Source organism: Perca fluviatilis, chromosome 3 (genome assembly GCF_010015445.1).
Source record: "Perca fluviatilis chromosome 3, GENO_Pfluv_1.0, whole genome shotgun sequence".
NCBI lineage: Eukaryota > Metazoa > Chordata > Actinopteri > Perciformes > Percidae > Perca > Perca fluviatilis.
Window position 1 is genome coordinate 18,770,112 of NC_053114.1, and position 27,672 is coordinate 18,797,783.

At 39.2% G+C, this 27,672-nt stretch overlaps 1 protein-coding gene across 3 annotated transcripts; it reads left to right on the forward strand.

Moving 5' to 3' along the window:
- Nucleotides 1-270: 270 nt before the first annotated feature.
- scml2 (Scm polycomb group protein like 2) lies at nucleotides 271-27,672 on the forward strand. 3 transcript variants are annotated; one of them, XM_039795647.1, is made up of 14 exons: nucleotides 271-350; nucleotides 4,810-4,898; nucleotides 5,180-5,245; nucleotides 6,893-6,963; nucleotides 7,796-8,030; nucleotides 8,819-8,907; nucleotides 9,586-9,829; nucleotides 20,178-20,494; nucleotides 20,819-20,948; nucleotides 21,089-21,295; nucleotides 22,803-22,976; nucleotides 23,768-23,983; nucleotides 25,259-25,413; nucleotides 25,636-27,672. In XM_039795647.1, exons 2-14 carry the CDS (start codon nucleotides 4,877-4,879, stop codon nucleotides 25,759-25,761), a joined length of 2,052 nt encoding a protein of 683 aa, XP_039651581.1. In that variant the 5' UTR covers nucleotides 271-350; nucleotides 4,810-4,876; the 3' UTR covers nucleotides 25,762-27,672. The 3 variants fall into 3 exon arrangements, with proteins under 3 accessions (XP_039651581.1, XP_039651582.1, XP_039651583.1); XM_039795648.1 differs by having other exon boundaries at nucleotides 20,822-20,948; XM_039795649.1 differs by lacking the exons at nucleotides 271-350; nucleotides 4,810-4,898; nucleotides 5,180-5,245 and having other exon boundaries at nucleotides 6,893-6,973.

Genomic DNA, 27,672 nt, shown 5'->3' on the forward strand with positions numbered 1-27,672 from the left:
AGCAGCCACTCACATGAACCTGACCTTCCAGTGTCTGCAGGAATATCTCATCTGTGTGTCATCACCTTCTCCTGCATGAAAAACAGAAAACAACACATTCAGTGTTCATGTTTTCGTTTCCACATGACATGCAGTTTATTATCACAACCCAACAAGATACAATATCCGTCTCAATAAGGCGACTTATTAATAATTTCCCACTCGTGTTTTTTTTTTTTTTCTTCGAACCTCCAGTGGAAAAATATGAATTACAGCACTGCGTGGTGGACATGCGCGGAGTTGCAGCGAATATGGCGGCATGCATCTGATAGAAAGTGAGGAATCTCCCATCAAAATACCCAGTTTAAACGGTTGGTACAGCTCATGTCTCATTATTACTCTAATATGCTGCCGGTGATGGGTTTCTCTCTCGTTTGCGATCAAAAATGGTCATCTTTCCTGCTGTTTGTCTCCGCAGCGGTAGATAGCAGAGCGTGTATTCTGTGCAGGCGGAGAGCCTGGTGCGTACAGTAGCTACATATGAACTCTGCAGATGTGCCTTTGCTTTCTGTTTACTGGATTCCTGCAGAGGACCACACTGCAACTATAAGAACACGTTTATGATCCTGCAGCCTTGTAGGCTATATAGTATCACGCCCGTTGTTGTAACGTAACGTAACGTTAGCGGTGTTTAGCCCGTATAATGACCACTGTCCCGCCCACAAACTGAGACTATTATAACGCAAATGAAAATGCGTCACAGACTTTTCTTCACATTTAATTTCGTCTTCTGCTGATTTAGGGTTTCCCCTCCGAACCTAAATCCTGCAAATGAAAGAAATGATTTAACAAAGAAATGATTTATCAACCACACGTGCAACATATATAGGCCTATACGTGTAACCTAAATGTCGATATCAAGAAAGCTGTTTAGATGAAAAATATTTTTTAATGACTTTTTTGGGGGGGGGGGTTACCACCGTGGAGGTGACGCCCTGCAGCGGCTCACACCCCTCAGCCTCCCGGCAGTATGGGATCATTTTACCCTCCTGTCTCCAAACTGACCCGCCGGACAGAGAAACCACCAGGCCAGGCTGCGAGGATACTTGCATTTTTGTCAAATACAAAAAGAAGTATATGTGCTGCAGGGGTGAACCCTACCTTTTATAAGTATTTATGATTGAAATGAATTGGAAATGTATAGTGTAGCCTACGCTATATTACATAGAGCTGAAACGATTGGTTGATTTAGCCTATCAATCAGCAACTATTTTGACAATCGATTATCAGATAATTTAGGCCTATTTATTTTAGCAAATATGCTGCTCACACGTGAGAATTTGCTGCTTTCCTCTATTTATATCATTGTAAATGTGATAATCGATTCATCTTTCGTCATTTTCTTTTTTTTTTTTAAAGATTGTTTTTTTTTTGGGGCTTTTCCGCGTTTATTGGACAGAACAGGTGAGAAAGGGGCGAGACATGCAGGAAATCGTCACAGGTCGGAGTCGAACCTTAGACCTCTGAGTCGAGGCATAAACCTCTAAACATATGTGCGCCTGCTCTACCCACTGAACCAACCCGGCCACATTTTTCGTCATTTTTAAAGCAAGAATGTCAAATATTAGGCTTGTTCCATGTTCTCAGTTGTTATTGATTAATATGGCAGTTATTTTCTCAATGACTCAATTCATATTTTTGTCTATAAAATGTCTTCACAATTTCCCAAAGCCAAAAGTGGCATATTCAAAACCCAAGGATATATCCAGGTCACATAAAACAAAGAACTGCAGCAAAAAAAAGAAAAAGAAAATTGAAGAGGAACCAGCAAAGCTAGAACCAGCAAATATGTGGCTCTTGCAAAATAGTTGTCAATTACCGATAATTTTCTGTTGATCGACTATCAGTTAATCAACTGATTGTTGTAGCCCTATTTGCTGCTTTTCTTTGTCTTATGTGATTGACTGTGACTAGGTTTTGAACTTGTTGCACTTTGGAGACATCTAAACAAACTAAACTTATTTGGTTTATTATGACTCCTTGCCATACATGTAGGTCAATAATCTTTCTTTAAGTGTACAAAAACATCCATTAAAATTAAATTGCGGGTGTTTATTCGCCATAATGAAAATTGGCATCTTAATTTCCTTACAGCCTCTCAAATCTCAAAATTTGTCAAAGTTTTATTTCACTGTAAATTGTTACAGTTAATAAGTTTTATTTCACTGTAAATTGTTACAGTTAATATTTTGGACATTTTGGGGGGGTTGTCGCACAAGACAAAGGACTTTAAAGCTGTCACCTTGCTCTGGGAACTTGTGATCAGCATTATACACAAATTTCTGACATTTTATGGAGTAAGAAGATAAAAGAATGAAATAAAAGTTAAAAAAAAGCAAAAGTAATCAACTGATTATTGATTTGGAATGTAGTATTACTCTCAGAAATGACCTGTGACATTGTCTTTCATGTAACTTCAGTTGAACTTCATATTACACTTGTGAAATAAAACGTGACATTTTTTGTAAGCATCAAATATAAAAAAAAGTAAAATGCGTCATAATGCAGTCTATGCATTGCAGTATTGTTTTCATATTTGGCATCATTATAACATCATCTGAGTAAAGTATAAAGTTTTACCCAAATATTAAAATAACTACTATCAGTAACACTTTGACAGCTCCTCCTCTCAAGAAAAAGTTACAACCTCTGCTGATACCAGGTCTTGGGTCATTTTTCAGATCTTCACTGTGAACATTACACTAATCCCAGATAAGTGGGTGCCTTAGTGCAAATGGAGGTTGTAAAAGTTAAGTGCTTCCTGGTCTGCCAGGAGTTTTTTTTGTCTGACCCTCTTGAGCTATAGACAGGCAGATCAGTCTGCAGCTGAGCAGGAGCAGAGCTGGAATCCTTTTCATGTCACCCAGCAGACATCCCGCATCCACACGTCTTAATGGCTTTTTATGGCAGCTTGGAATCTTTATGGCTTCTTCTGTCTCAATGGGATTCACCGCAGACACAGAGGGCTCTTCAGAGGCAGGGACAGCCACAATACATTGCAGATGCGAAGATTTTTAAACACAAGGAAAAGGTGACATTGTCTGGCTTCTGGAGGGATTTTAACCGATGAATCTTTGGATTTCACTTGGAGTGTAGGCTACTACTTTTCTTTTGGTGCTCTGGTACCTTGGATTATTTTTTTGCTTCATGTTTACACTATCACACTATGTACGGACTTTGCAGGGAGTGGGACTATGCTCAGACGTTTTGTAAACCTGGATGTTTGGGCCAGAGTTTCAGCTTAAACAGTGTGGTAACTATTTTATTTCATTATTAATTTGCACAGTGCATCAGGAGTAAAAGTAATCGTGTAGCAAAGCTGCTAACTCATGGGCTTGTAAACTCTGTTTTGGACACTTTTCTTTCAAATCTCCAAATCAGCACGAGTGCACATGCAGTTGTGTGTATGCTGTGAGATAATTATTTATCAAGCACAATTAATAGGATTATATGCAATCGGAAACAATATTAATAACCATTACCTATGACAACTACAGAAACCTGCAGCAAAACAAAGTATTTAGATGGAAGATTGGCTATGATTGTGAGATTATCTTGTTTTTCTCATTGGCAACAAATCCCATGAAAAAAACAAAACCACAATATGTTAGTCCACCTCTCAATACTTTCTGACTTTCCTACCCTGCAGCACTGTGCCAGAAACCCATTTGTTCCTACTGCAGACACATTTTTCTTTAAAAATGTGCAGCCTGGCACTGTAGGTTTTAGCAAACGTTACTCAAACTGGAGTGTATAGTGCAGTTGGGGACTATTTTTAGCCATGCATTAATACAGATTTGGTGCTCTAGTGAATATTTAGGTAGTAGGATTGATAAAAATAAACTACAGTTTGAAGGAGGAAGGAAGGAAGGAAGATGGCACCCAGTGCAAGAGTGTAGCTGATTGTGTTTTTAATAGCTTTTGGACAACAGCAATGGCTTTGGCCATCAAGTAATTGTTGTTGTTAAACTGTGAATTGGATTTGTTGACAATAAGAAAAATATCTCCAGATAGTGCTACCACTGTTCAAAAAAGGCAAGGCAAATGTATTTGTGTAACACTTTTAAACAACAAAGCAACTCAAAGTGCTTTACATAAGACATAAAAGGCATTAAAACAACATTTAAAAGAAACACAAGACATTATAAAATTATTTGAAAGAGTAAAATTAAATAAGCTAAAACAGAACAAGACGGACTAAACAGGAGAATATAGCCTAAACTACAGTGCAATGCAAGCTATGACTAAACGGCCCTAAATTGAATTTGATGAAATGCAGTGGCAAACAAAAAGTCTTAAGCCTTAGATTTAAAAGAACTGAGTTTGAGCAGATCTCTAGTTTTGCGGGAGTTTCTTATGTGGTGCATAACAACTTTAGTTTTGACTCTGGGGAATGTAGGCAGACGCTGACCTGTCCCAGACCGTCGGAGAAGTCTGGATGATTCGTGTAGCAGCAGATGAGAAATGTATTTTTAGCTCAAAACAATTCAGTGCTTTATAAATCAAAAGTATTTTAAAATCAATTCTTTGACACACAGGGAGCTGGTGCAAAAGAAGCAGAATGGATTTTGCATGCAAGTTTATATCTTTGATGGGGGTGTGTATCAAAGATGATTCCAACACTAACCTTGTCATTATTTTACTCGTAATGCTGTGAAATATCACATGAAACCCTCTAAAAAGGGGACTTGTATCCCACAGCATACATCACAGTGGGTCTTTGATTTCTGGTATCCTGAAGTTTTTGGACGGTATCTGTCTCCTCTGCAGTGTCTGTGTAGGGAACAGCCTGTCTGACTTCAGCTCCTCTGCAGCTGCACGTTTAACTTTGGTCATCATGGGCCGGACACCACACAGAGGTAGGCCTTCACAGTGCTGTTTTTATGGTTGTACCGTCACTGTTGTACTTAGACTGATTCTCGGTTGTACTAATAGACTTCAACACCAATTTGATCACAAAATAAACACAGAAAGATGCTCCCCGACACACACCGAATACATAATTAGAATTTTTGGTGTTCCTTTTTCCTCAGAACTATTCCAATCGCAGGTTTTATGCCTTCATTCTCACAGTAATTACAGTCTGTATATCAGTAGCTCCCACATTCTGATGAGCAGTTCAATCATCTTTTGATTTCAGATCAAAAAGAGGAGAAAGAGAGAAGAAGCAGCATCACAGCAGGATCTCCCCTCGACAAATCTAATGGTTGGAAACTCTGATGTCTGCCTTTTTTTTCTCTTAATTGTTGATCCTTTCATTAACGGTCTTAGATCCAGCCACTTCTGTGTCAGTAATTGCATTCACAGTGATCAACCTATTTAGTCTTTTTTCAGTATTTTTTGGGGTTTGTTAATAAAAGCACTCATAAATTACAGGTTTTTTAGCAAGTTCTGGATGAGCAGTTCCCCCAGAGTTTACCAAGATTACCTTCGTCTCATCATTTATTAGCATGTTTTCTTCTTAACTTAATTGTTTTAGCAAATGTGGTATAAACAAGCATAACATTGGCATTTTTCTCTCAAGCTGCAATCCATTGGAAATCTGAACAATTAATTTAGGACTGATTTACTTTAATAAGTTTGAGTGTAGTAAAATGCTGAGATTTTGGTCACGGCTTTGTGGCTAAAGGCCTATAGGCCTACATTAAAATGTATGAAAATAAAAGCAATATTTAATAATTTACTGATTAAGCTATTCTTTTAGCTTCCATGTCCATGTGCCCAGTGTTGTAATATTCTTTGGTATTGATTTGGAGTAACATGGAAGCTATTGGAAAAACAAAGTGAAATTTGTGAAATTACTATTAAAAATATATATTGATATTAACTAGTACTAGCACTTAAATCCAACATGACAAGGTGTTTATTATGTGTGTCCAGCAGTGGTGGAATGCAACTAAGTACATTTAATGTACTTAAGTACAATTTCGACATAGCCTACTTGTACTTTACTTTTTTTTTATAGGCTACTTTAAACTTCTACTCCACTTCATATCAATTCAATTCAATTTCAATTCAAATAACTTTATTTGTCCCCGAGGGGCAATTATAAGGCACAAGGGAAATATTATACTTTTTCCTTCAAGTAGCCAGTGTGGTATTGATTTGGAGTCAGTAACAATAAATGGAAGCTATTGACATTGCCATTATTTTTTATTCAAATATTTTTGTAAATGAATGAATGACATCAACAAACAAATGACCAATTGTGTGCAACCTTAGCCTATTTTAAAACAATTCACTAATATAGGCAAGTTAGCATGAAAGTGTTGAAAAAAACATTGATATTGTGTCATTAAAACAGTAATTTATTGATGACCTAACAACCCCAGCGGTTAACATCATGGTTGTATAATAAGAAGTGTAACATAGACTGGCGGTGGGATGTGAGCTTGAGCTAACCGTCCTCCAACTGCCAACACCAGGTGAAACTGAAGAATAAAACGCCGCTGGATCCGGCGGAAATATCTGTCAAATATCCTAACTTTACCACGGTACAGTTAGTGACTAGTTAGCTGGCTAGTGGAGCATTTATCAGCTACAAGGCCAAATATTTCCATAAGTAGGCCACAGTAGAGACACAAAAACATAGTGAATATTGGACTTACGTTTACCAGGGGTGCTCTCTCTCGCGTACAACGTCCGTAACTAACTGCTGTAACCATATATCTATGGCTGGAACTATTTGCTAGCAAGTTCACCATATCATCTTATAAGCTAATGACATGTGTTGTGTTCGCAGTTGTTTTCCACTGCCCTCAAGTAGCCAAAAAAAATCAGTAACAGTACTTTCTCACACTTTCCTTTAACAATCATTGATTGGTTGGTTTGTTTCTGTTGTTTTTGTTGCTAGAACCGTTCAGGTGGGAAGACTATCTGAGAGAAACTTCCTCTACTGCAGCGTCGCCTACTTGCTTCAAACAGGTAACGTTAGGTGAATAAAAAGGTGTCTTTTTTAGGTCCCATTTCATTCATTCCCCTTAGCCTATATATGGTTTTCTTTAAATGTTAGTATTTTTAATATTGTTAAATACAGTCTGTCACGACTCAGGGCAAGCACGTCCTTTCTGATGTTTTGTAAATAGTGGTTAAAAGGTGTTGTTAAAGGATAGGTTTGGTGATATTCTATATTTTTCTTATTGTCAACAAAGACCAAACGCAACATTAAATATCCAACTAACAAGTGTTGTCTGTCGAGCTAAAGCCTGAGTATTCCTCTGTGTCATCCATTGTTGTCAAAAAAAACAATCAATGAGTCACACCATTGAGTGACATGTTTCTTCATTATGACGAACATGGGCATGGAAGTTTATTTTTAAATAAAGTACAATAAAGTGATGCTGTAAAGCCATGGCTGAAAATAGTCCCAAACAAAGAGTCTATTTACTCCTGTCTGAACCCAGCTTTTTTAGGAGATAATTTTTTTAATGAAAGTTTATATTTGGACCCATTTTAAAAGATGAATGTCTTCAGTAGGAACAAATGGGCTGAGTACAACAGATAAAGAATATCGCCAGCTTTATTCTAAATTTACTGTACATATATTTGAAGTCCCAGTGTGCACAACAGCCTACTCTAACCTGTCAGATCAACCCTCTGATCTGACACAGTGATGACCAAGACCAGTATAAGGTGTTTACTGTGTTGTCTCCTTCAATAATTGACCATATTGGAGTACATTTTGATTGGTCATCCAGATGTAAGTGTCCTTACAATACATGACAGTGACTGAAGGTCCCTGTGTGTCCCTCTGCAGTCCAGAGTCCCCCCCTCCAATGACTTTAAAGCAGGTATGAAACTTGAGGCACGGGACCCTCGCAACTCTAACTCTGTGTGCATTGCAACGGTGATGGGCATGATGGGTACTCGTCTACGCCTGCGTCTGGATGGAAGCGACAACACCAATGATTTCTGGAGACTTGTCGACTCGTTAGACATCCAACCAATAGGAACCTGTGAGAGGAACGGAGACATGCTGCAGCCACCGCTGGGTGAGTGTCTTTAAACTGGTAGTTGTCTATAAGATATTTGTTGATATTTACATGACTTGAGTTAGTTGTGTGAAGTGAAATATTTAAACACTTGGAAAATTAACAATGTCTCAAACAAATTTCTTACTCAAAATGTGATAGATGTGAAGTGGGTTGTATAGTGAACAAGGACCACATTTTCCGGAACTATCTTTTAGGCATCGGAATAGAACAGAGCCCTCGTTAATGTTGTTAGTAACATCTGTGATTTTCAGAGTCAAACTTCAGAGTCAGACAAGTCAAAATGGCTGCTGTGAAAATGGTCTATCTCCCCCAGTCTCCCGGTTTGTTTTGTCTGTTGTGGTGGGAAACCTTACACCTTTATCATTTTAATTAGTACACGGGCATCATGTCGTTCTCAGCATGGTGAGGCCCAATTTCAACCTGAGCAGAGCTGGTTTAGGTTCCAGACCTTTGATCATCTCTGATTTTGTCAGCAATTCATAATAATGTTTTGGTGTTGCTCATTGGCAGCTGCTTTCCCAGTTTGGAGAAAACGTTGACCATTTAGCTTTGGAGGAAGAATACTCAAATCAAAGTACTTCATCACATTGATGCAAAAATCATATATACATCCAGTATTGGCATAAAGAAGTCTGCTCATTAAACTGCTCATTGACAGGTACCTCAGTATAAACAGTATGGCAAAATCTGACAGTTAACACATTTATATCATCACACACTACCAGTATACGTGATCATATTGCCCACCCCTGTCGGCATTTTAATAAATCTGACGTTGTGTTCAGGTTTCAGGATGAATGCCTCCTCGTGGCCCATGTTCCTCCTGCGGACGCTGAGTGGAGCAGAAATGGCCCCCGCCTCTGCTTTTAAAAAGGTAATGACAACTGGAAGAAGTGACTGAAGGCCAGTACTGATATTACTTTCAGTGGCACTGAAGCTGCTCAAACTTTGAAGTTGTCAAAAATGAATTGACAGATCTTTTCTCCTGGTTTCATGAAAAGAGTGAAACAACATTAAGTGTTGACCTTAAATGACTAACTTTCTAGGTGTCCTAATCCCCTCACAGTCAATGTTAAGGGAATGTTGAGCTCCATTCCTGCTATAAAGTGAATAAAACATTTGAAACAAAGAACACATTATACATTATAACATTTAAATCAAGTAATAAAATGTGCAAAGCAGATTGTTGTCTCTATGATTGGGATTGTACTTAATACAACTATAAATCTTGATTAAAAAAATATGAAATGTTATAGTGTAGTTTCAACTTTTCCTACTGTTTTTATTGCAGTATTCAGCACAGACACAAGGGGGAGCCACTCATTTGTAATTTACACTGGATCAGACGCAGCAGCATGCCAGTAAATATATACAGTATTTATTACAGCACAAAGTGGAGAAAGCTGTGTTTTGTTTCAATAAAACATAATTAAAACTCTGTTTATTTATTAGAAAGCATGTTCAAATACTTGCAAGATACAAACAGAGAGTATGTGACTGTACAGTATTAATTTGCCTGTTTATGTGTACGTACGTGTGTATGTGTGTTTAGGAACCAGCCAGCCCGGTTAAAAACTACTTCCAGCCTGGTATGAAGCTGGAGGCGGTGGACAGGAAGAACCCCTACCTGATTTGTCCTGCCACAGTGGGAGAGGTCAGAGGTCAGGAGATTTTCGTCATGTTTGACGGCTGGCGAGGCGCCTTTGACTATTGGTGCCCCTTTGACTCCAGAGACATCTTCCCCGTCGGCTGGTGTGCCTTGACAAAACACAGCTTACAGCCGCCTGGAAATTTCTGTAAGTGCTGCTTTGATTGTTTTCATTGCCATGTAGTGTGTAGAATGTGCCATCTGGACATTTTATATTCATTATGCACTGATCACAGTGCAAGTTCTAACACCACAGTGGTCACAGGTTTCCCTTATTAAGTAGATCATATGATTATAGTTTGGATCTTTCTTCAAGCTGAATTATAGCTTGAAGAAAGATCCAAACTATAATCAAAAGCTTTAAGATTTATTTTTACAGCCATATTAATTGCACCTGTTTGTTATGCAAAAACCTAATTGATGGTCTGAATAGCTAAAAAATAGTTACGCTTAATTATCATGATGATTAGAAAAGAACATTACTGCTCAAATACCTATTGACTGAGATTCATATAAGATTCAGAATATTGTTGTTTACGCCCACAGATAGCTTCAAGGTTATTATCCTAACAGTCAGAAGATGCTCATGTAGGACATTCAGGCCAATAGTAAGCTAGTCTATCGCACTTATCTATCGCTTCTTATTTGGTTATTCTTGTTTTGGATAGTAAGGTATTTTATCTCTTCCAATTTTCACCACTAGTGAGTAGCACAGCACAAAGTCTGATGCATCCGTTCATCATTAGAGGCTGAGAACTGAGTTGTGGCAACTTTGTAATGGACAGCTCAACATACCTGTAGAGTTAACTTTAGAGCAAAACAATGTATCTTGATTGTTTTGTGCTAAATCATCTCTAATACTGGGTGTCATATTTCCACTCAGCTGTGATGGGCTGTCGGCCGCAGACTGGAGCCATTATGAAGACAGAGAGGCTTTGTTTGGAGTTTCTTGAGTCTGACTAGATGTCGCTGAACAGTTGCTCAGACTTTGCTTCCCTGCTAATATTTGACTAAATCTGTGGCAAACTGACCAGTGGTGGAATAAGTACTCAGATGTTTTACTGAAGTTAAAGTAGCAATCCCACAGTGTAAACATACTCCGTTACAGGTACTAGTCCTGCATTTTTTACTGAAGTATTATCATCTACTTACATCCTTAAAGTACCAAAAGTAGAAGTACTCATTATGCAGAATGGCCCATTTCAGAATTGGATATGGATTATATTGTTGGATTATAACTATTGCATGCAATTGATATGTCTGTACAACCTAAAAGTTAGCCTTATTTATTCAGAAAACAGCAGTATGATGAGCAGAATAGGGAGTATTGCAATAAAACAGTATATCAGTGAAACAAAGGTCATGAAATATATTTAGAACATTGTGATTGATAATTGTAATCAATAGGTTTACATAGTTTTGAAATCTTACAAAAGAAAGAAAATGCATTTGGTTAATTTCATGGATTTATTTTAGGTACATTACTTGATTAGTAATTATTAAAAGCAATTACATACGTAGTATCATAAAATTATGTCATAATGGGTGGTGTAATGGCCTAGTAAAGTGCCTAGTAAAGAGTCTTTTATTCTTGTAATAGGATAAATACTTGAAGATAGTTCCATTGTGTGACATTTATTAGGTAGTTATGCATTTCAGTGAGTACCAAGCGGTAACATAGTAGAAGATACAGAATTTATTGAAGCCTTTAAGCTTCTTAGACATTTGAATGTGTTTGTTTTGTTGTCCAGGAAGGCACTGGTTTACATTGAAACAAGTTGGTTAAAAAATGTAGAAGAAGTTAGGAATAACCAAGTCAGTTTGGGAATGTTGAAGTCAGATTTTCATTTGTGAATCTCCTATGTGTGTTTTGTTTTCCTCTGCTCTATGTTGAGTTGGTTCTCTTTGCTCTGACCTCCACATTGATTCCCTAAAGATTCCGCCGGTTTCTGATCTTTTTCTCATATGTTAATCCACTGCTTAACATAACCACAGAAAAATGGTCTATAATCGTTATTGCCTATATTACACATGTATTCTGTATAAAAAAAATTTTATTTTCATTTATCTTTATTTTACCAAGTAGGCCCTACTGGGTTTGGAAACTTCTTTTACAAGGGACACTGGCCAAGATGGCAGCATAAAGGGATGCAGAAAAAACAATAACAATACTAAAAACAATAACAATACTAAAAACAGATGACGATACTTAGGATCTCAAACCATTAGAATGTTTCATACTGTATGTTCAGATTTGTCTGATGCCCCTTCACATAACAAAAAACATTTAACCACTTTCTTCTGTATGTTTTTATATACTCATTATATATATATATGTATATATATATATACATACAAATTTTTCCGTTGACCCCATGCGGGACCCCTGAACCTCAAAACATTCCCTGTATGTGTCTGCGCAAATTAGAGCTTTTGTTTTTGAAGTGTGAAGGCAGTACTGAACTATTAATTATCCATCAGCATGTAATTACATGGTAATTACGCTCAGTGGTTACCAGAGTATGTCACCATGTGATTTGCACTAATGCTGAAGCCTAATGTTCAAGGTTTGGCTCTTTAGTTTCATTGATATTTAGACGTTTGTCATCCATCTAAATCACTTTGACAAATGTCTCTGGAGTGAATATGTTTATTCCGAAGAAGTTTCGTTGGTGCAGTAAATATCAATCATCCCCTCATGTTTGCTGTTACGTTACATCATCCCCCATCCAACGATTTCCTCCCCTTTGCCCTGTTATTGGTGTCCTCTGGTCAGGAAACATGTGGCTTTAAATAACACTAGACCAACAACATTCTAATGGGAAATGTGTGTGTGTGTGTGTGTGTGTGTGTGTGTGTGTGTGTGTGTGTGTGTGCGTGTGCGTGTGTGTTTGAGTTTCCTCCACTTTGTTGATGGATGGCAGCAGTTACATGTTCCCAGTCCTCGGGCAATGAGGCAGTCAAGTTTGCAGCCTCCATCCAGTGTTTATGTATCGATACACCAAAGACGTTAATGTCTGCTTCAGATGTAGTTCCATACAAGACGGCCTGGCTGACGAAATACTTATTGTGTGTAAAGGGAGCTGTCACGATGTGAAACCCTTATATCCGCCTTTTAGAGCTCCCCAGGAGCCAGTTTCACAAATATATTTTAGACTGGTCTGCAGTGTTAGGCAAGCATCAATTTTGCTCTTAGATTAGTCTAATGACGGTTTCAGAAAAGTACAGGCCGACTTATTTCGAGCCTAAAACGTTAGCTACCCTATCCCCAGTCAGACCTATGTTGCCATGGTAACAACCAGTGACACCTGATTGTCTAACAAAGTTGTGCCGTAGTGATAATTAAGTATTTAGAGAGCACAGTAAGATGTTTTTAGAAACTATCCTAAATCTGAAAGATGAGTTAACAAGTGCTGCGCGTCCTGTCACATTAAGAAGCCACAGCAGCTCGGCTCTGCTAGAGGTCTGCACTGTACACATTTTATACCACTGGAAGATGTATTTATTGTTACACTAAATTTTCTATATAAAATCCATGTAAATATTGGATTTTTCCAGGAGCCAAACAGTTTGACACGGTTACTCAGTCAGCCATGTTTTTCAGTTTGAAACATGTCTTGATTTACCCGGAATTCATGGCAAATTAGTATTACTACTTAATTCAAGAATTAGATGAATTTAAACATCTATCTGAAGTCTGACCATTAGTTTGATTGAAGCCATTGTCAAAGTCTATCTTTGTGAAGACAGCCACTGGTATGTTCTTGCAGAGAAACTTTAACAGAGGTTTACTCTTTGTGTGTGAGTTTGGAAGAGGAAAAAAAAACAGGATCATGTTAATCACCAGACAGCTATGTTTGTATGGGAGTAAGTGAATAAGTAGGGCTTGGTTGAGGTGTTAATGAGCTGATAATTAGCTGTACATGTGAGAGAAGGAGTGACTCTGTAATTACTACTACATTTCAAATTTGCTTTCATCAAAATTGTCCTGTTGTGACCCTGCTACACATTTTGTAAGAAGTTACAGAGGATGCCAAGAGTGGATGTCTAATTATTTTCCCTTTTTTTGTACAGCACATAATCATGCATAATTGTTTTGTTTGTTGTTGTTGTTTTTACATTTTGTGTGATAGGTCTTTGTCTTTGCTTGTTGGTATTAAACTGGGTCAGAATGCAGAATGGTGCCCTCTGAATAATGCATAGGATAATAGAGCATCTCTATTTTTTAGCAGATACAGACACATGGTTGTTTTTGTCTATATTTAAGGCAAAATAATATTACCTTTTGTTACCTTATGTTTTATATTTGGGCAAGAAATACCTTGTAGACATGCTTTTGATGTTAATGGCATAATAATAAAAGGTGGATAGGAAGGCATTTTTACACAGTTTGACTCAGGTATTGGTATTAAAAATACAAAAAGTATGATATCAGTGCATTCTTTTCAAAAATATCTTTTGTACAGGTTTATTGCTGCCTTTTGGTATTACTTTCTAGCTCTTCTTAATTTTGAAATCATCAGACAGTCACAAATCATAGTCTTAGACTAAACACATCAAATTCTCCTTTGGGTGATCTGAAAAATATAGAATAATTATATATATAAATTATATATACTCATATCAAACCGTTTCTTTCTTCAATCTGCACCATTAGTGATCCCGTTTGTCCGTTCAGAAACAAGATGTGAAGGAACTTTTTCCCATGCAGGCTTCCTCTGACTGCTCTGCTCCACATTGTTCCAGAGCCCGGGTGATATCCGACTGGCCAACTGTTTCCTGATGCTGGACCTGGCCATCTTTCAGGGCATGTCTGAATAGGCTAGGGTTACATTGAGGGGGCACCTCCTTCTGGGCTGTGAGAGTGTATGTGTGCACGTTGAGGGAAAGCTTGCTTATGTGTGCACCAACTCCTGGAGTTTGCCCTTTTTCACCCGTTTCAATCAGGACTCTCCTGATCCAGTTTAACCTTTTACCCCCCCATCCCCCATCCGTTCTTGGAGCCCCACCGTTAACCCCTCTCCCCCTCCCCCAGAGGCTTGCTGAGAAGCAGGTGACTGATGTAGACTGTCGATATGGCCTACAGATAACATGAATAAAGGGCTCAGCCAGCCCCCCCCCCCACCACCACCACCCTTAAATCCACCCATTCCTCCCGCCGTCACTCTACCCCTCCCCAGCCCCTATGCAAATCTAAACACCCCCCTCCCCTCTTCCTCCGGCTCATTCATTCGGAGGGAAGCTTTGCAGCGGCTTCAACCAGCAGCAGAAGCAGCAGCAGCGTGGGCTTTGTTGTGGACTAATGCTGGGAGAAAAGAGAGGGGAGAGACACACGGAGACAACTGAGAAAGCAGCTGATAGTGAGACAGAAAATAGACAATGAAGTAGATGAGGAGTGTATTTTAGAGGAAGTTAGGAAGAGGAAAAAAATAGTCAGAGAGGGTAAACAGAAGGAACTATTTCTCATTTAGCTGGTGTTGATCTAAGAGAGAACCAGGAAGCCACTGTACTGAGTGACTAGTATTGTTGAGGACATTACTTCTATTATCACTACCGTTACCTCCGCTTCTACTATAACTGCTACTACTACTACTACTACTACTACTACTACGAAAACCACAACTGTAGCAGTGAAGTTCTGCATTTTTGGTGGGGATTTCCTGGTGAGTTTGATATGTTTATATTTAAGTCTTTTGGTTTATTTTTGCCCTTTTTCATAACTGAAAGGAAAAAAACGTCACACTTTATATTCTCAGTATTTTACCTGGATTGTATTTTAAAGGATGTTTTATGATTAGAACTCCTAGATGCAGTAAGTTGAAGTGAAGTGCAGGCACATTTATGTAGCACTAACATCTTTCACAAGACTATATTTTCTGTGGAAGTATCTGTTATATATATTTTTTATAATATGACAGATTTTATTCCACTAAAACTTCCCTAAAATGTAACAAATCAACATCTATGAACTCTGCACACATTCAAAATAAGTCAGTCAATGATCCACTCAATTCAGGAAGTAGTAGTTGTGTCTTGGAAACGATTACTTGTTTATATTTGATCATTCTGTCCCTGAATAGCTAGAAGAAAAGATCATTTACTAAAAAGAAGCTCATACTTGCTTTCATGTTATTGTCTTGTTAAAACATAAAATAGGGAAGTGAAAGCTAAATCTGCTGTTCACATGAAAGTTGAATGTCATCTCACATGTGTAGCAGCCTCCTGTTAATGATTAAAGCTGCAGTTTGACACTGTTTTCTTTGTTAAGCATGGAGACTTTTGGAATGATTTGCATTCAGTGAAATTCACTGTAAGAGACTTGTGGCTTTTGCTAGTCCTAAATATAATAATAATAATACTCAAAGTCTACATCTAAAAGTAGTGTTAGCTGTAATTATGTTTGGTGCTCCATGTGTTTTTGATCTTGTGTTTTTGTGTGTAAAGCATCAGGAATTCGTTTGCAAATGGCTCAGGCGAGGATTCGTGAATATCAAAAATTTTCAGTACACTCTTTTCACACTTTTATGCATTCGTCTTTTTTATTACGTGAACTTAAACGAGTTCAGAGGTGAGCATCCAACTCAAATCACAGTACAACAGTAGGGATTGAATTATTGCTTAAAAGCTGGTGTGTCATGCTGAAGAGATTGTGCAGGAAAACATTGTGTGTATACCATAGATACTTTGTGCCCTGAAGCTATTTTAGTTACTTCCCTCTCTCATGCTGTCTGCACACAGTCACACACACCTGAATCTGCAGTTCATAGTTTCTTCTGCTTCAGATTCACTAGAACGTGTGTGTGTGTGTGTGTGTGTGTGTGTGTGTGTGTGTGTGTGTGTGTGTGTGTCTGAACGGACTGTTTGCTGTGAGGGTGGAGAGGGGTGGTTGTAATTAGATGAGAGGCAACTCTGTGGAGCCCCTCCCCCCACCCCCAGACAGCAGACACACTTCTCAGCGTGCACGTACACTCACACACTCTTGCATACGCTCGCACATTTCCTTGGGCTGTGGCATACACAGGTCAACTGGTCGGGTGGGAATTATATGATCATGATCAGTACCATATGTCTGTGTTCTTGCACCGTATGCATTAGGGATGCCATGCTCAAAATCTTTAGTAGCTTTTTGTGAGGACTAATAATACTACTACTACGTTTTAGTACTTTGAATGTTGCAGATTTGGATTTGTATAATGTCATACACTTGTTTACCTTAATGGTTTTGCATATTTTTACCAGGTTTACTACAAATCATATTTTCCATCACATCTAACGATTGTGCAAACCATTTTGCATAGGTTCCACCACCCCAGGCAGCTAGCTTACTATTGCTTTGCATACATAACAGAAATGAATGAAAACCTATGGCTGCCCGTAACAGGAGGGAAAATATATATACAAATCCAAAACTGTATGGCATAAAGAGCTGACACTATTGATTTCTTAAATGATGAGTCAAGTGAAAATTAATTTGCAACAATTTTGATGATTAATTCATTGCTTAGTCATTATTTTAAGCAACAATACCAGACATTTGCTCTTAAATGTGAAGATGTGCTACTTTATGATTAAATAATTTACCTGCTGGTCAGAAAAAAAAGCAATCTGAAAAGTTTGGGCTCAGTTGCAGCACTAATACGCATTTGAAAACGGTCTGCAAAAGTGTCAGATATACATGACCTTCAGGTGCTCTAAGTGATGTGACGCGTTTTTTAGGCTACAACATTTTATGTCACATACAGCAAACATCTCCTCACTATCTTCTAGCTGCCTGTCCCCTGAACACACTGTAAAAAAAAACGCGGTCTCTGTAGACAGCCCAGGCTCCACAAATGGCAACAAAAACAAACTGCGCCAACCTGCACAACCAACCATAACAACTGTGTTCCAGCCAATAACCGACAAGAAGGAGCTGGTTGAGTCATGAATATGCATTGTGGAAGTAGCCTACGTGCTAACGCTGCTGCAGTGATGGCTCAACCAGCTCCTTCTTGTCGGTTATTGGCTGGAACACTGTTTGTTATGGTTCGTGTTCAGGGAACAGGCAGCTAGCGGATAGTGAGGAGATGCTGTATGTGACGAAAAATGTTGTAGCCTAAAAAACACGTCACATCACTTAGAGCACTTTTAAGGAGCTATATCCAGCTGATGAAATGGTGCTGCCAATAAAAGACACCGTCTTGGGTTTGAGTATTTCTCTCAATGTACTGTAAATATCAAATTGCTTCGATGAAGAGCTTGAACAAGTGGATGCAGAATATATATGATACTGTCAGATAGTGTGGAATGAAATGCATTTATAAGCCGATTTTGTTTTTTAAAGTTGTAGTAAAAAATTTCAGAGGTGGTTAGTCTTTTTTAAATTAATGTGATGATAATATACGGTAGAATGTGACATTAATCTCCAGTGTCATGGCACATGTTGCTTTGGTGGCTGTCACATAATGTGAATGGATTAGGTTTTCTTTTTTGCAACAGGGAAAGATCAGAGAAGCCCCCCAACTCAGATTTCTTACGGAATAATAACCCGCTGATACTGATTGGTACCCTGCAAACAAATTTTGATCTTCATTTGTAGGGCTTATGGCTTCTAGCTGGGTATGAATAAGCATGCCACTGTGCGTGCAGGTTGGTACTTCTGTTCCTCTGAGCACGCTTTGTGTGACCGGTCCTGGTGAGCGAGTGAGACCTCGCCCTCTGAAACAAAACACTGCTCTATTCTACGCCCATTTTCACTCATTTCCCAATTAAGCAGCTTTCAGGGTTCCCTGGCTGGCCCCTCAGAGAATACTGTAAACCTTCCATAGTCTCTCCATATCGCCTCAGTCAAGGAGGCTCTAATGAAAGCCTCGGTCTCATGAGAGCCTCCACATGCACTCTCAGGCCCCTCTTCTCACCAAGCAATACGTTTGTATTGAAATAGGAGATGCTTATCTTTCTCTTTTCCTCCCTTTCTTGCATTCTTTCATTCTTTCTCTCTCTCTTTCTCATGTGTGCTCTCTTTCTTTGCGCACATCCACTATGATGATTATGTGATCATATCACAGAGTCCCGCTCAGGGCTAATGAAGACAGAAGGAGGTGGTGGTGCCACTGCTTGTTTTTTGTTGAGTTTTTTTTTTTTTCTGGCAAAAGCTATTTTCTTTTTTCTCACTTTATTATCACTTTCCTTCTATTTCAACACCTAAGCTGATTGGCAATTGGCAATTTGTAATTTTCTTTTTTGCTTGAAGTAAGACTTTTAAGTTGGATGTTTCTGTGAGCCATAGAGAGCCTTCAAGATTTTACGTTGGTATTGTTTTCACCTTTTGAGTCTGTGTGTGTGTGTGTGTATGTGTGTGTTATCATAGCAAAATGCAGTCCTGGAGACCCCTACTGTAGCGGGAACTAGCCTACCATAGAAACAGATTTGGGTACTCTGACAGGTGTTTATATATCTGTCTGTCTCTCTGCAGTAACACGCTATTTCAGCCATCAACAATTCATTCATAATACAGGCTTCCTCAAACCACACAGTACTTTCTTTAATGTTTATTATATGTCAGTATATTGTATCATTGTTTTATCTAAGTGTTTGCATTTTTATGTTTGAGTCTTATGTTCCCTATCTGAATTTAAATATATTGTATTGTATTCTTTCTCATTAATTGAATACATTATAATTAAATTAAATAAATTGTGCATTACACATCTTGGTCACAGTTCTTTAATAACAACAATACCAATAACAATTTGTAACAATAACCACAAATTCAAATGAGCCTTATGAAGATATTATGTTATGGTATGGTATGCATTTTTGTTAAAAAAAATAAAAAATAAAGCAAGCTGATCTATTTGTATCAGATTTTTAAACTCCTAACATTGGCCTCAATCCAGTATCTAGTGCTCTGTATGGAAAAGAGTTAAAATGTTATCACCATAATCAATATATTTGTTGTGTTGCTAGAAGCAGAAGGTTTAAGGAATCGTCTAGCAGGCGGGTCTCTGGGGGTTCGTGACTTTTGACTCTGGTTTCAGTGTAGGGAGGGGCTAAATACAAAAGACCTGCCAATCTCAGAGGACTGAAAAATCAAAACAAATCTCCTCTGCAGGACCACTCATTTATTCATTTTTTCCCTCTGTCTTTGGTCTTTCTTTCCAAATGTCTTCTTCCTTTATGGAAAAACTGGGCAAACGCTGTGAATCATTAGGGTGTAAATGTGACATTTCTAATAATGCAAGCCATGCCTCGCCTCAAGGACATACTGCAAGTTGATTCTCTGCACATGTCTTTGTTTGAAACCTCTGCGAGTGGATAGAGGGTAAATCTAATTTTGTGTGCTAGCAAGATGATATTTTGTGCATCAGATTTAGAATTTATTTACTTTAAAACGTCCAAATGAATGTCATGTATTCATCCTCTCTGCTCATCTTAAGTGCAGAGTAATCTAACATGAGGAACAGAAAAAAAGGAAGAATATATTTTTATCATTTTCTTTTTCATTTTTTTCCCAGTTACCCTCCCTGGTGCACTTCTTGCTCCTGTTTCTTCCACCTCAGCCTCCCTCACTACACGTCGCTCCTCTTCCAACCCCTCCTCCTCCATGCAGACTTCATACCGACTGCCCAATCCCTTGCCACCCCTCCCTGTGCGCAAGGGTGTCCGAGGTCGACGTCCCAAATCCCAGACTATTGCTTTGTTGAAGGCAGCGGCTGAGGCTGCCGCGGCAGCAGCAGTAAATGGAGCATCACAGAGCCCTGCCAGAACGATCTCTGAGGCTCAGTTGGCCCCCAGACCACACAAGAAGAGAGGGCCAAAGCCTAAGAGCAAGGTGAGATGTCACAAGAGTTGTAATATGTCATGCTGTGCTCCAGTGACCCTGTCATTTCATGTTTATATGTATTAAGGCAGAAATGGTTTTGATCAAGAGGAGACAAGGTCAGAGAGGGTTTAAAAGAGAGGGAAGAGTTTTTGTGGATGTTTATTCTCGATAAATGAGGAGAACAGCTTTGCTTTGCTGTATGTGCTACAGTGCAGTTCATGTGTAGCAGTGAAAGTGAGCGAGTTAAAATACACCTTTAACAAATCATTGACTAACAGCCTTTGTAGGTTACAGAGAGTTAATTAGAAAGGGTGTGTTTGTTTTTTGCTCCAGAAGAAGCCTCGGCTGGTGCAATCCCAGGGTGCACCAGCAGTTACAGTTCCACCTCCAGAGACCAGACTGAGCTCCGGACACGTCTCAGCAGACAACAACCATAGCAACAGCTCAAATGTAGTTTGCACAGGTAAATTGGTAAATGGATACAACTGAGTCTGAAGTCTGAATGTGTACTCAAATTTTTATGGTTGGTTTAAGCGACAAAGAACAGACTGGAAAGAATGCAGGTTGGTTTCACCAATGTTAACCCTCTCTTTGTCATTCCAGTGTGTGTCTATGTGAACAAGCACGGTAACTATGGCCCGCATCTGGACAGAAAACTAGTGCAGCAGCTCCCGGACCACTTTGGTCCAGCTCCAGTAAATGCAGTGCTTCAGCAGGCTGTTCAGGCCTGCGTGGACTGTACGTATCAGCCCTCTGTGATGCTGTCATTCCTACAGAGCCAGTCCCACACAGGAGGAGAGGTCATCAGAGGTAAATGCAGTGAATATCACAGGATATACCCTCTGAAAGAAACTGTTAGCAAACAGTGGTAACGTCTTTAAATTGCTTGTTTTGTCCAACAAACAGTGCAAAGCTAGCAATATGAAATCATATAAAAACAGATAAAAGTAGCAAATCTTCACATTTGAGAAGCTCGATGCAAATTGAAAGTGTTCGCAAAAAATGTTTATTAACTGTTGATTTGTCCATCGACGAAACCGTGGAAGTTAGAGCGCATACATACTGTTTTGGTTAATGTACATATTTGCTTTCTTGCCAAGAGTTATACGAGAAGGTTGATACCGCTCATCATCCACTCATGCCTGCATGGTAAATATGAAGCTATAGCCAGCAGCCAGTTAGCTTAGCTTAGCTTAGCGTAAAGCTTGGAAACAGCTTGTCCTGCTCTGTCCAGAGGTAACAAAATTCACCTACCAGCACCTCTTCAGCTCATTAATCCACATGTTAAATCTTGTTTCTTTTATTCTTATAATAAGCGTTAAAATGACAATTTGCCGTATTACAGTGGGTTAAGTGTCTGACTAGTTCTTGTCCGTGAGCCGAAACTTCCTGAAGCCTCTGTTGGTTTCCTGGCCACTGGTCCTGGCCAAGACATAGTCTGAATTGCCAATTACACTTCAGTTGTGTGTGTGTGTGTATGTGTGTGTGTGTGTGTGTGTGTGTGTGTGTGTGTGTGTGTGTGAGTGTGTGGGGAGAGTAGAGGAGAGGAGAGGAAGAATAAAAGACAGTGCCTGTGGCAGCAGCTGATGTGAGCACTGTGTCGGTAATCAGAAATGACATGTGCGTCTAACCTGGTTTGGGATGCTGGGATTGGGTCTCCCTTGGGGGGCAGGAGGGGTTTAATTTGTGGATTTGTGCAGGCTTGGCTTGGGTGGGAGGGGGTGTGTGCAGTGCAGTGATGGGGTAAAAAAGGTGGGTTTGTGCTTATAAAGGGAGGGTGGTAACCCTAAACCATCTGCTGTTTTTCCAAAGCTGTGAATACATAGTGTGTGTGTGTGTGTGTTTGTGTGTGTGTGTGTGTGTGTGTGTGTGTTTGTGTGTGTATGTGTGTGTGTGTGTGTGTGTGTGTCTCTTTAGTCACAGATTTTTAGGGTTTTCTTCCAAATAAGACTAAAATAAGAGTTAATTTATTATCTTTGTAAAAATACATGTTTTAAAAGTGTTTGAGGACAGGAATCATTCATGCAATGATTGACTTCAGGAAACAAAACGATTTCTCCAACATCTTGGAATGAAACTCTATCTGTTAATAATAATGCTCACAACGTCATACATTCAGTGCCTTGCATAAACTAAATCTAACAGCCTGTAACAGATGCAGTCATTTACAAAACTTTATTAGAAATGATGCAGCGAGCAGCGAGAGACTTTCACTGCCAGTACCTGAACTAACTTTTCCAATCTGCGTGCGTGCATGCGTGCGTACTCTACATACAGCACACAGACTAACAGCTGTTTGTGTTGTGCCCCCCCCCAGTGCGGTCAGAGCATGGTATCCGCTACGTGAAGCTGCCCTCCGCCTCCAGTACGTCATCGGTGCTGCGGTTTCTGGAGAACATGTGCCAACATCTGGAGAGTGACAGTCTCTTCAGCTCGCAGCCCTTTAGCCCCTTCAGCAACAACTCGCGCTTCTACAACAGGACCAAGTCAGGTGGGCAATTGTGTGGATGGAGTTACTGCAATGGTAGGATGTGAAGAGCAAATATATTAAAAAGGGGGATGGTTAGAGGATTTAGCTGTTGGCTCACTTACTATGCGCAGAAAACTTAACTTAAATGATCTCACTGGTGACCAAAAAAACAATAAATTGTCGCTGAGGTTGTAACATATGAACTATTTTAAAACTTTTAAGGCTGAACTTTTGTCCCACCTCTGTTTCTCTAGCCTGTTTTATATTGATGTTCTTTTATCAGTCTATCTGAAAAGCACAAAAGATAAATCTTTTTTTTTTTTTTTTTTAGCATTTAACAAAGGAAGCTCTCATGAAGGTTTATGTCAAAGACAGAAGTTGGTAGAAAGTTAGATCATGTTCCCAGGATAGTTCGTTTTTGTGCCGATCTAAATTGATTAATGGATTTTTTTTGTTTGTTTTTTTAATTGCTAGATGGGAAATTGAGGATTTTCCCCTACTTGCTCATGAACTGGTGTATTTTGATGTAGGTCTAAATACAGATAAAAGAGTAAACATTTCCTGTTAATAAGATAACAAGAATTGTGCGACCTAACCAGAGGTATGTGCTCAAAGTGCTTTTGACTTGAAGCCTTTTACCGCCATCATTCATGAACATCAGACATTTCCTTCAGAGTAAATCTCCCCCTGAGTCTTCCTACATAAGTCAGTCACGTTATGGCTTTGTGCATAGTCCAGTACAGTTCAACATCTTTGGGTTTTCTATTTTCACACGGCACTAACACTATCTCTCTCACCCTTTCTTAAAACAGAACCACTGTCCCAACCTGAGAACAGCCTGTCCAATGACGATTCCACAAAGGATCCCGCTCCCAGCACCCGCCCCCCTCACACCGCATCGGACTACAGAGCAACAAAGAAGGAGCGGCCATATTACCCTGGACACACACACACGCCGCCACCCCTAAGACGGGTCAGCTCCAACCCAACCGAACTTGGCCAGATGTGTCCACCCAGACGAGTGGAGGGTAGGGTTAAATACACACACACACACACACACACACACACACACACACACACACACACACACACACACACACACACACACACACACACACACACACACACACACATCTAGTTGTTGACATTTTATTATTAACTATAAAATAATTTTACACTGGCAAATAATCTTAAGTTTGTATCCCAAGATTGTACTATTTTACATAATGCCCCTCTGCCCAGAACTATGGACATTCAAGAAGAGCATCGTGATTCTGTCCCCTAACAGTCCATCTCCCTCCAGTTGACCGTGTTTCAGCAGCAAAAGCTTTTCCAAATTAACATGGGATTTCCCCTCCATTCATTTTAATTTGGCTGACATTTTTATAGAATTCAAAGCGTCATTAGCATCTGACCATAACACTGATAAAACGGAGTGTCTATTTGCACCCCCAGTACGAATAGTCTAAGCCACACAGCTGAGCTATTCACACCCTGTGACGTAACAACAAAAACACGTTGCTCGCGTGCACCGAAATCACGGCAGACGTTCATCTTCCATGACCGCAGAAACTGGTGTTAGGAAAGTTTTGTCTCTAAATTGAATTTCTAGCGGAAAATGGATACAACTGTTAGTTTGTTAGTTAGTACCTATTTTTTGTATACAGTATGGTTACCTAGCAACCGAGGCTTGAAGACACCAAATGGTAAACAGTTGTACAATATTCTGTAAGAACTGCTAGGTGAGTGGTTAGAATGTTGATCCTTGGTCTGGGAGTCTGGAGTTCAATTCCCTGGTGTGGTGTTCTTGTTTTTTTCCTTTTGGATTGGATAATTTGCATGCAATTGCGCAACACAAACAATTTTTTGCAGGGTTGTAGGGGAAGACTCATGAATATGCCTGCTCTGGTTGGTTTGGTTAGGTTTAGGCAAGAGGAGTGGGATTGGTTTTGGTTAGGGTAAGAATGTCAGGGCGATAATATTCCAAAAAGGTGCAATACATGAGTAGTATGGATAACTGTGTGTAAAAGGTATGCCAAGGTACTGTAAATGCACAGGGGTGCAAATAGCATACATTGATATTTGTACCAGACGGGGTATTAATAAAACACATTGCTGTGTGCACCGGCGGGGTACAAATACCATTCATTTCTAATTGCATCAGGGTACGAATAGCATACACTGCTAATTGTACCAGGGGTGCAAATAGCCTCACCCTAAATAAACTTATAGGCAGAAGGTATATTATTTGATAAAGGTTTGATTTGGTTTTCCTTTTTTCGGCTTGCACTCACACTTTACAGCAGCTAGCTCAACAACAGGCCCAGACCACATGAAACAGGACAAGGAGGGTTCAGGGAACGACGCCTCCACCTGGTCAGTTGATGATGTCATGCGGTTTGTCCTAGAGGCTGACCCCCAAACTCTCGGCCCGCACGTCGAACTGTTCAGGAAACATGTGAGTATTTTTATTTGTATGAACTGTCTTCTGTCCCATTTAAATATTAAACAAAAAAAACAGCTGAGCTTTTAGTCTCCATGCTCAAAGCATATCAAACTGGAATTTCCACCATTCGACGCCTTAATCAAGTCATCGTCATTTTGATGGAATTGTTCTGAGAGGACGCATTTTACCTTTTCAATGTGCCCCCCTGCTGACAGCGTGCTCCTCTCTCCGCAGGAGATTGATGGCAAAGCTCTGATGCTGCTGCGCAGTGATGTCATTATGAAGTACATGGGACTGAAGCTGGGCCCGGCGCTCAAACTCTGTCATCACATTGAGAAGCTGAAACAGACCAAACAATAGAGGATGAAGGCACTCTCTTTTCTCACTGGCAACTTAACACACACACACACACACACGCGCACGCACGCACACGCACACACACACACACACACACACACACACACACACACACACACACACACACACACATACTTTTCTACAGGGATGTAGTGCAGTGTAAAGCCACCTGAACCAGGGTCATAGCTAGCATTGAGGACACTGAGGTCAAGCCCTCTGTATTTTTTTTCTGTGTATGTATTTGGAGGTTGCGGGGAGCATTCAAGAACAAACTTACACACCATGGTCATTTTATGAACTGATCCCAGTATTTTTTTTAATAAAGCAGTTTAAATCTGACTACTTTTTGGCCAACAAATAAATAAATCAATAGTCTTTTATTCTGGACAGTGTAGACAAGGTTTTGAAACGACATTTAGACCATCATGCTGTGAAACAAAATTAACAGTTAACTGACTAACCAGAATCAATGTAACGAAACACATTTGAGATCTTTTTCATTTCCAGTCAAATTATTTTGAGGGTGGTGTGGTGTACATCAGGGGACTTATGGCCTCAGTATTGCTAAACTCCTGGCTATGGCTCTGATGTGAAATCACAGATCACAATTTACTTTTACATACAAACAGATACATAGTACATTCATTATTTGCATTACTGTAATTGGTATCAGATATCTCAGCATTTGTTTATGTTAGTGTCTTTTTGCTTCATTATGAACAACTGGAGGCCATAATTTATCAATCTTTTTATTTACCAGACATTCTGTAGGATTTGCAGCTTTATCTCTTTGGATATTCGGCTGTTACAGTTTTTTGGTTAGAATTTCAGGATGGACACTCTCCTCTCCAGATTGGAAAAGTTAGTTCAGGTACTGGCAGTGAACGTCTCTCGCTGCATCATTTCTAACAATGCAATAAAGTTTTGTGAATGACTGTGTCTGTTACAGGCTGTTACATTTAGTTTATGCAAGGCATTGAATGTATGAAGTTGTGAGCATTATTATTAACAGATAGTTTCATTCCAAGATGTTGGAGAAATCATTTTGTTTCCTGAAGTCAATCATTGCATGAATGGTTCCTGTCCTCAAACACTTTTAAAACATTTTACATGATTGTATTATGCTTTGACAGTCACACTGTCAAACACACACACACACACACACACACACACACACACACACACACACACACACACACACACACACACACACACACACACACACACACACGAGATATACACTTAAAATGACTGGAATAAATGCTGACAAGGCCATTGACTGTCTAGTTTGAGTGCTATACAGAACGTTAAAGTGCTCCTGAGAGAGTACATGATGGGGAAACTGTTTTGTATAAAGTCAAGCCAAAAGGTTTTTTTTTATATATCATTTTGTACTGTAACAAAGTGTATGAACCTGAGCGTAAGTGTAATCAAATTTTTTTCTGCCTGAAATACTTTTTGTGTGCATCATGAAATAACTACCTACAGGACAAATCTGTGTCTGAGTAATTATTTACATGTCTAAAAGTTTTATCTGTTTTTTGATGGCAGAAATACTAATTTTCTGAACATTTCAGAAGCATTTTCTAACTAAATCATGTGTGTTGTAGCTGCATTCTCACTGTTGCTCTCCTGTAGTGGTAACAAGTTGATACTTGAAACCATCTTGCTTTAATGTAAAACTCAGGTTTTAGAGTTGTTTTGTAGAAGATGTTTTACATCATTAGCATGTTGTGTCCATTACTACGACATAAAGGGACTGCACAATAACTATGTATGTTTTTATGCCTTGTCATCTATCACTCCGTAGCCTTTCATATGTATATATACACAACTTTTTACTGTAAGTTCAACAAAAAATGTTTGTTGATTATGTTTGATATGCATTCACACATTAAACATTTGTTTAAATCA

Excerpts from the sequence above, each read along its gene's own strand:
- scml2 (XM_039795647.1), top strand. The coding sequence starts at position 4,877 with ATGGGCCGGACACCACACAGAG. Across the intron at positions 20,949-21,088 it reads CTCAAATGTAGTTTGCACAG|TGTGTGTCTATGTGAACAAG; the intron begins GTAAATTGGTAA and ends TTGTCATTCCAG. Across the intron at positions 21,296-22,802 it reads AGGAGGAGAGGTCATCAGAG|TGCGGTCAGAGCATGGTATC; the intron begins GTAAATGCAGTG and ends GCCCCCCCCCAG.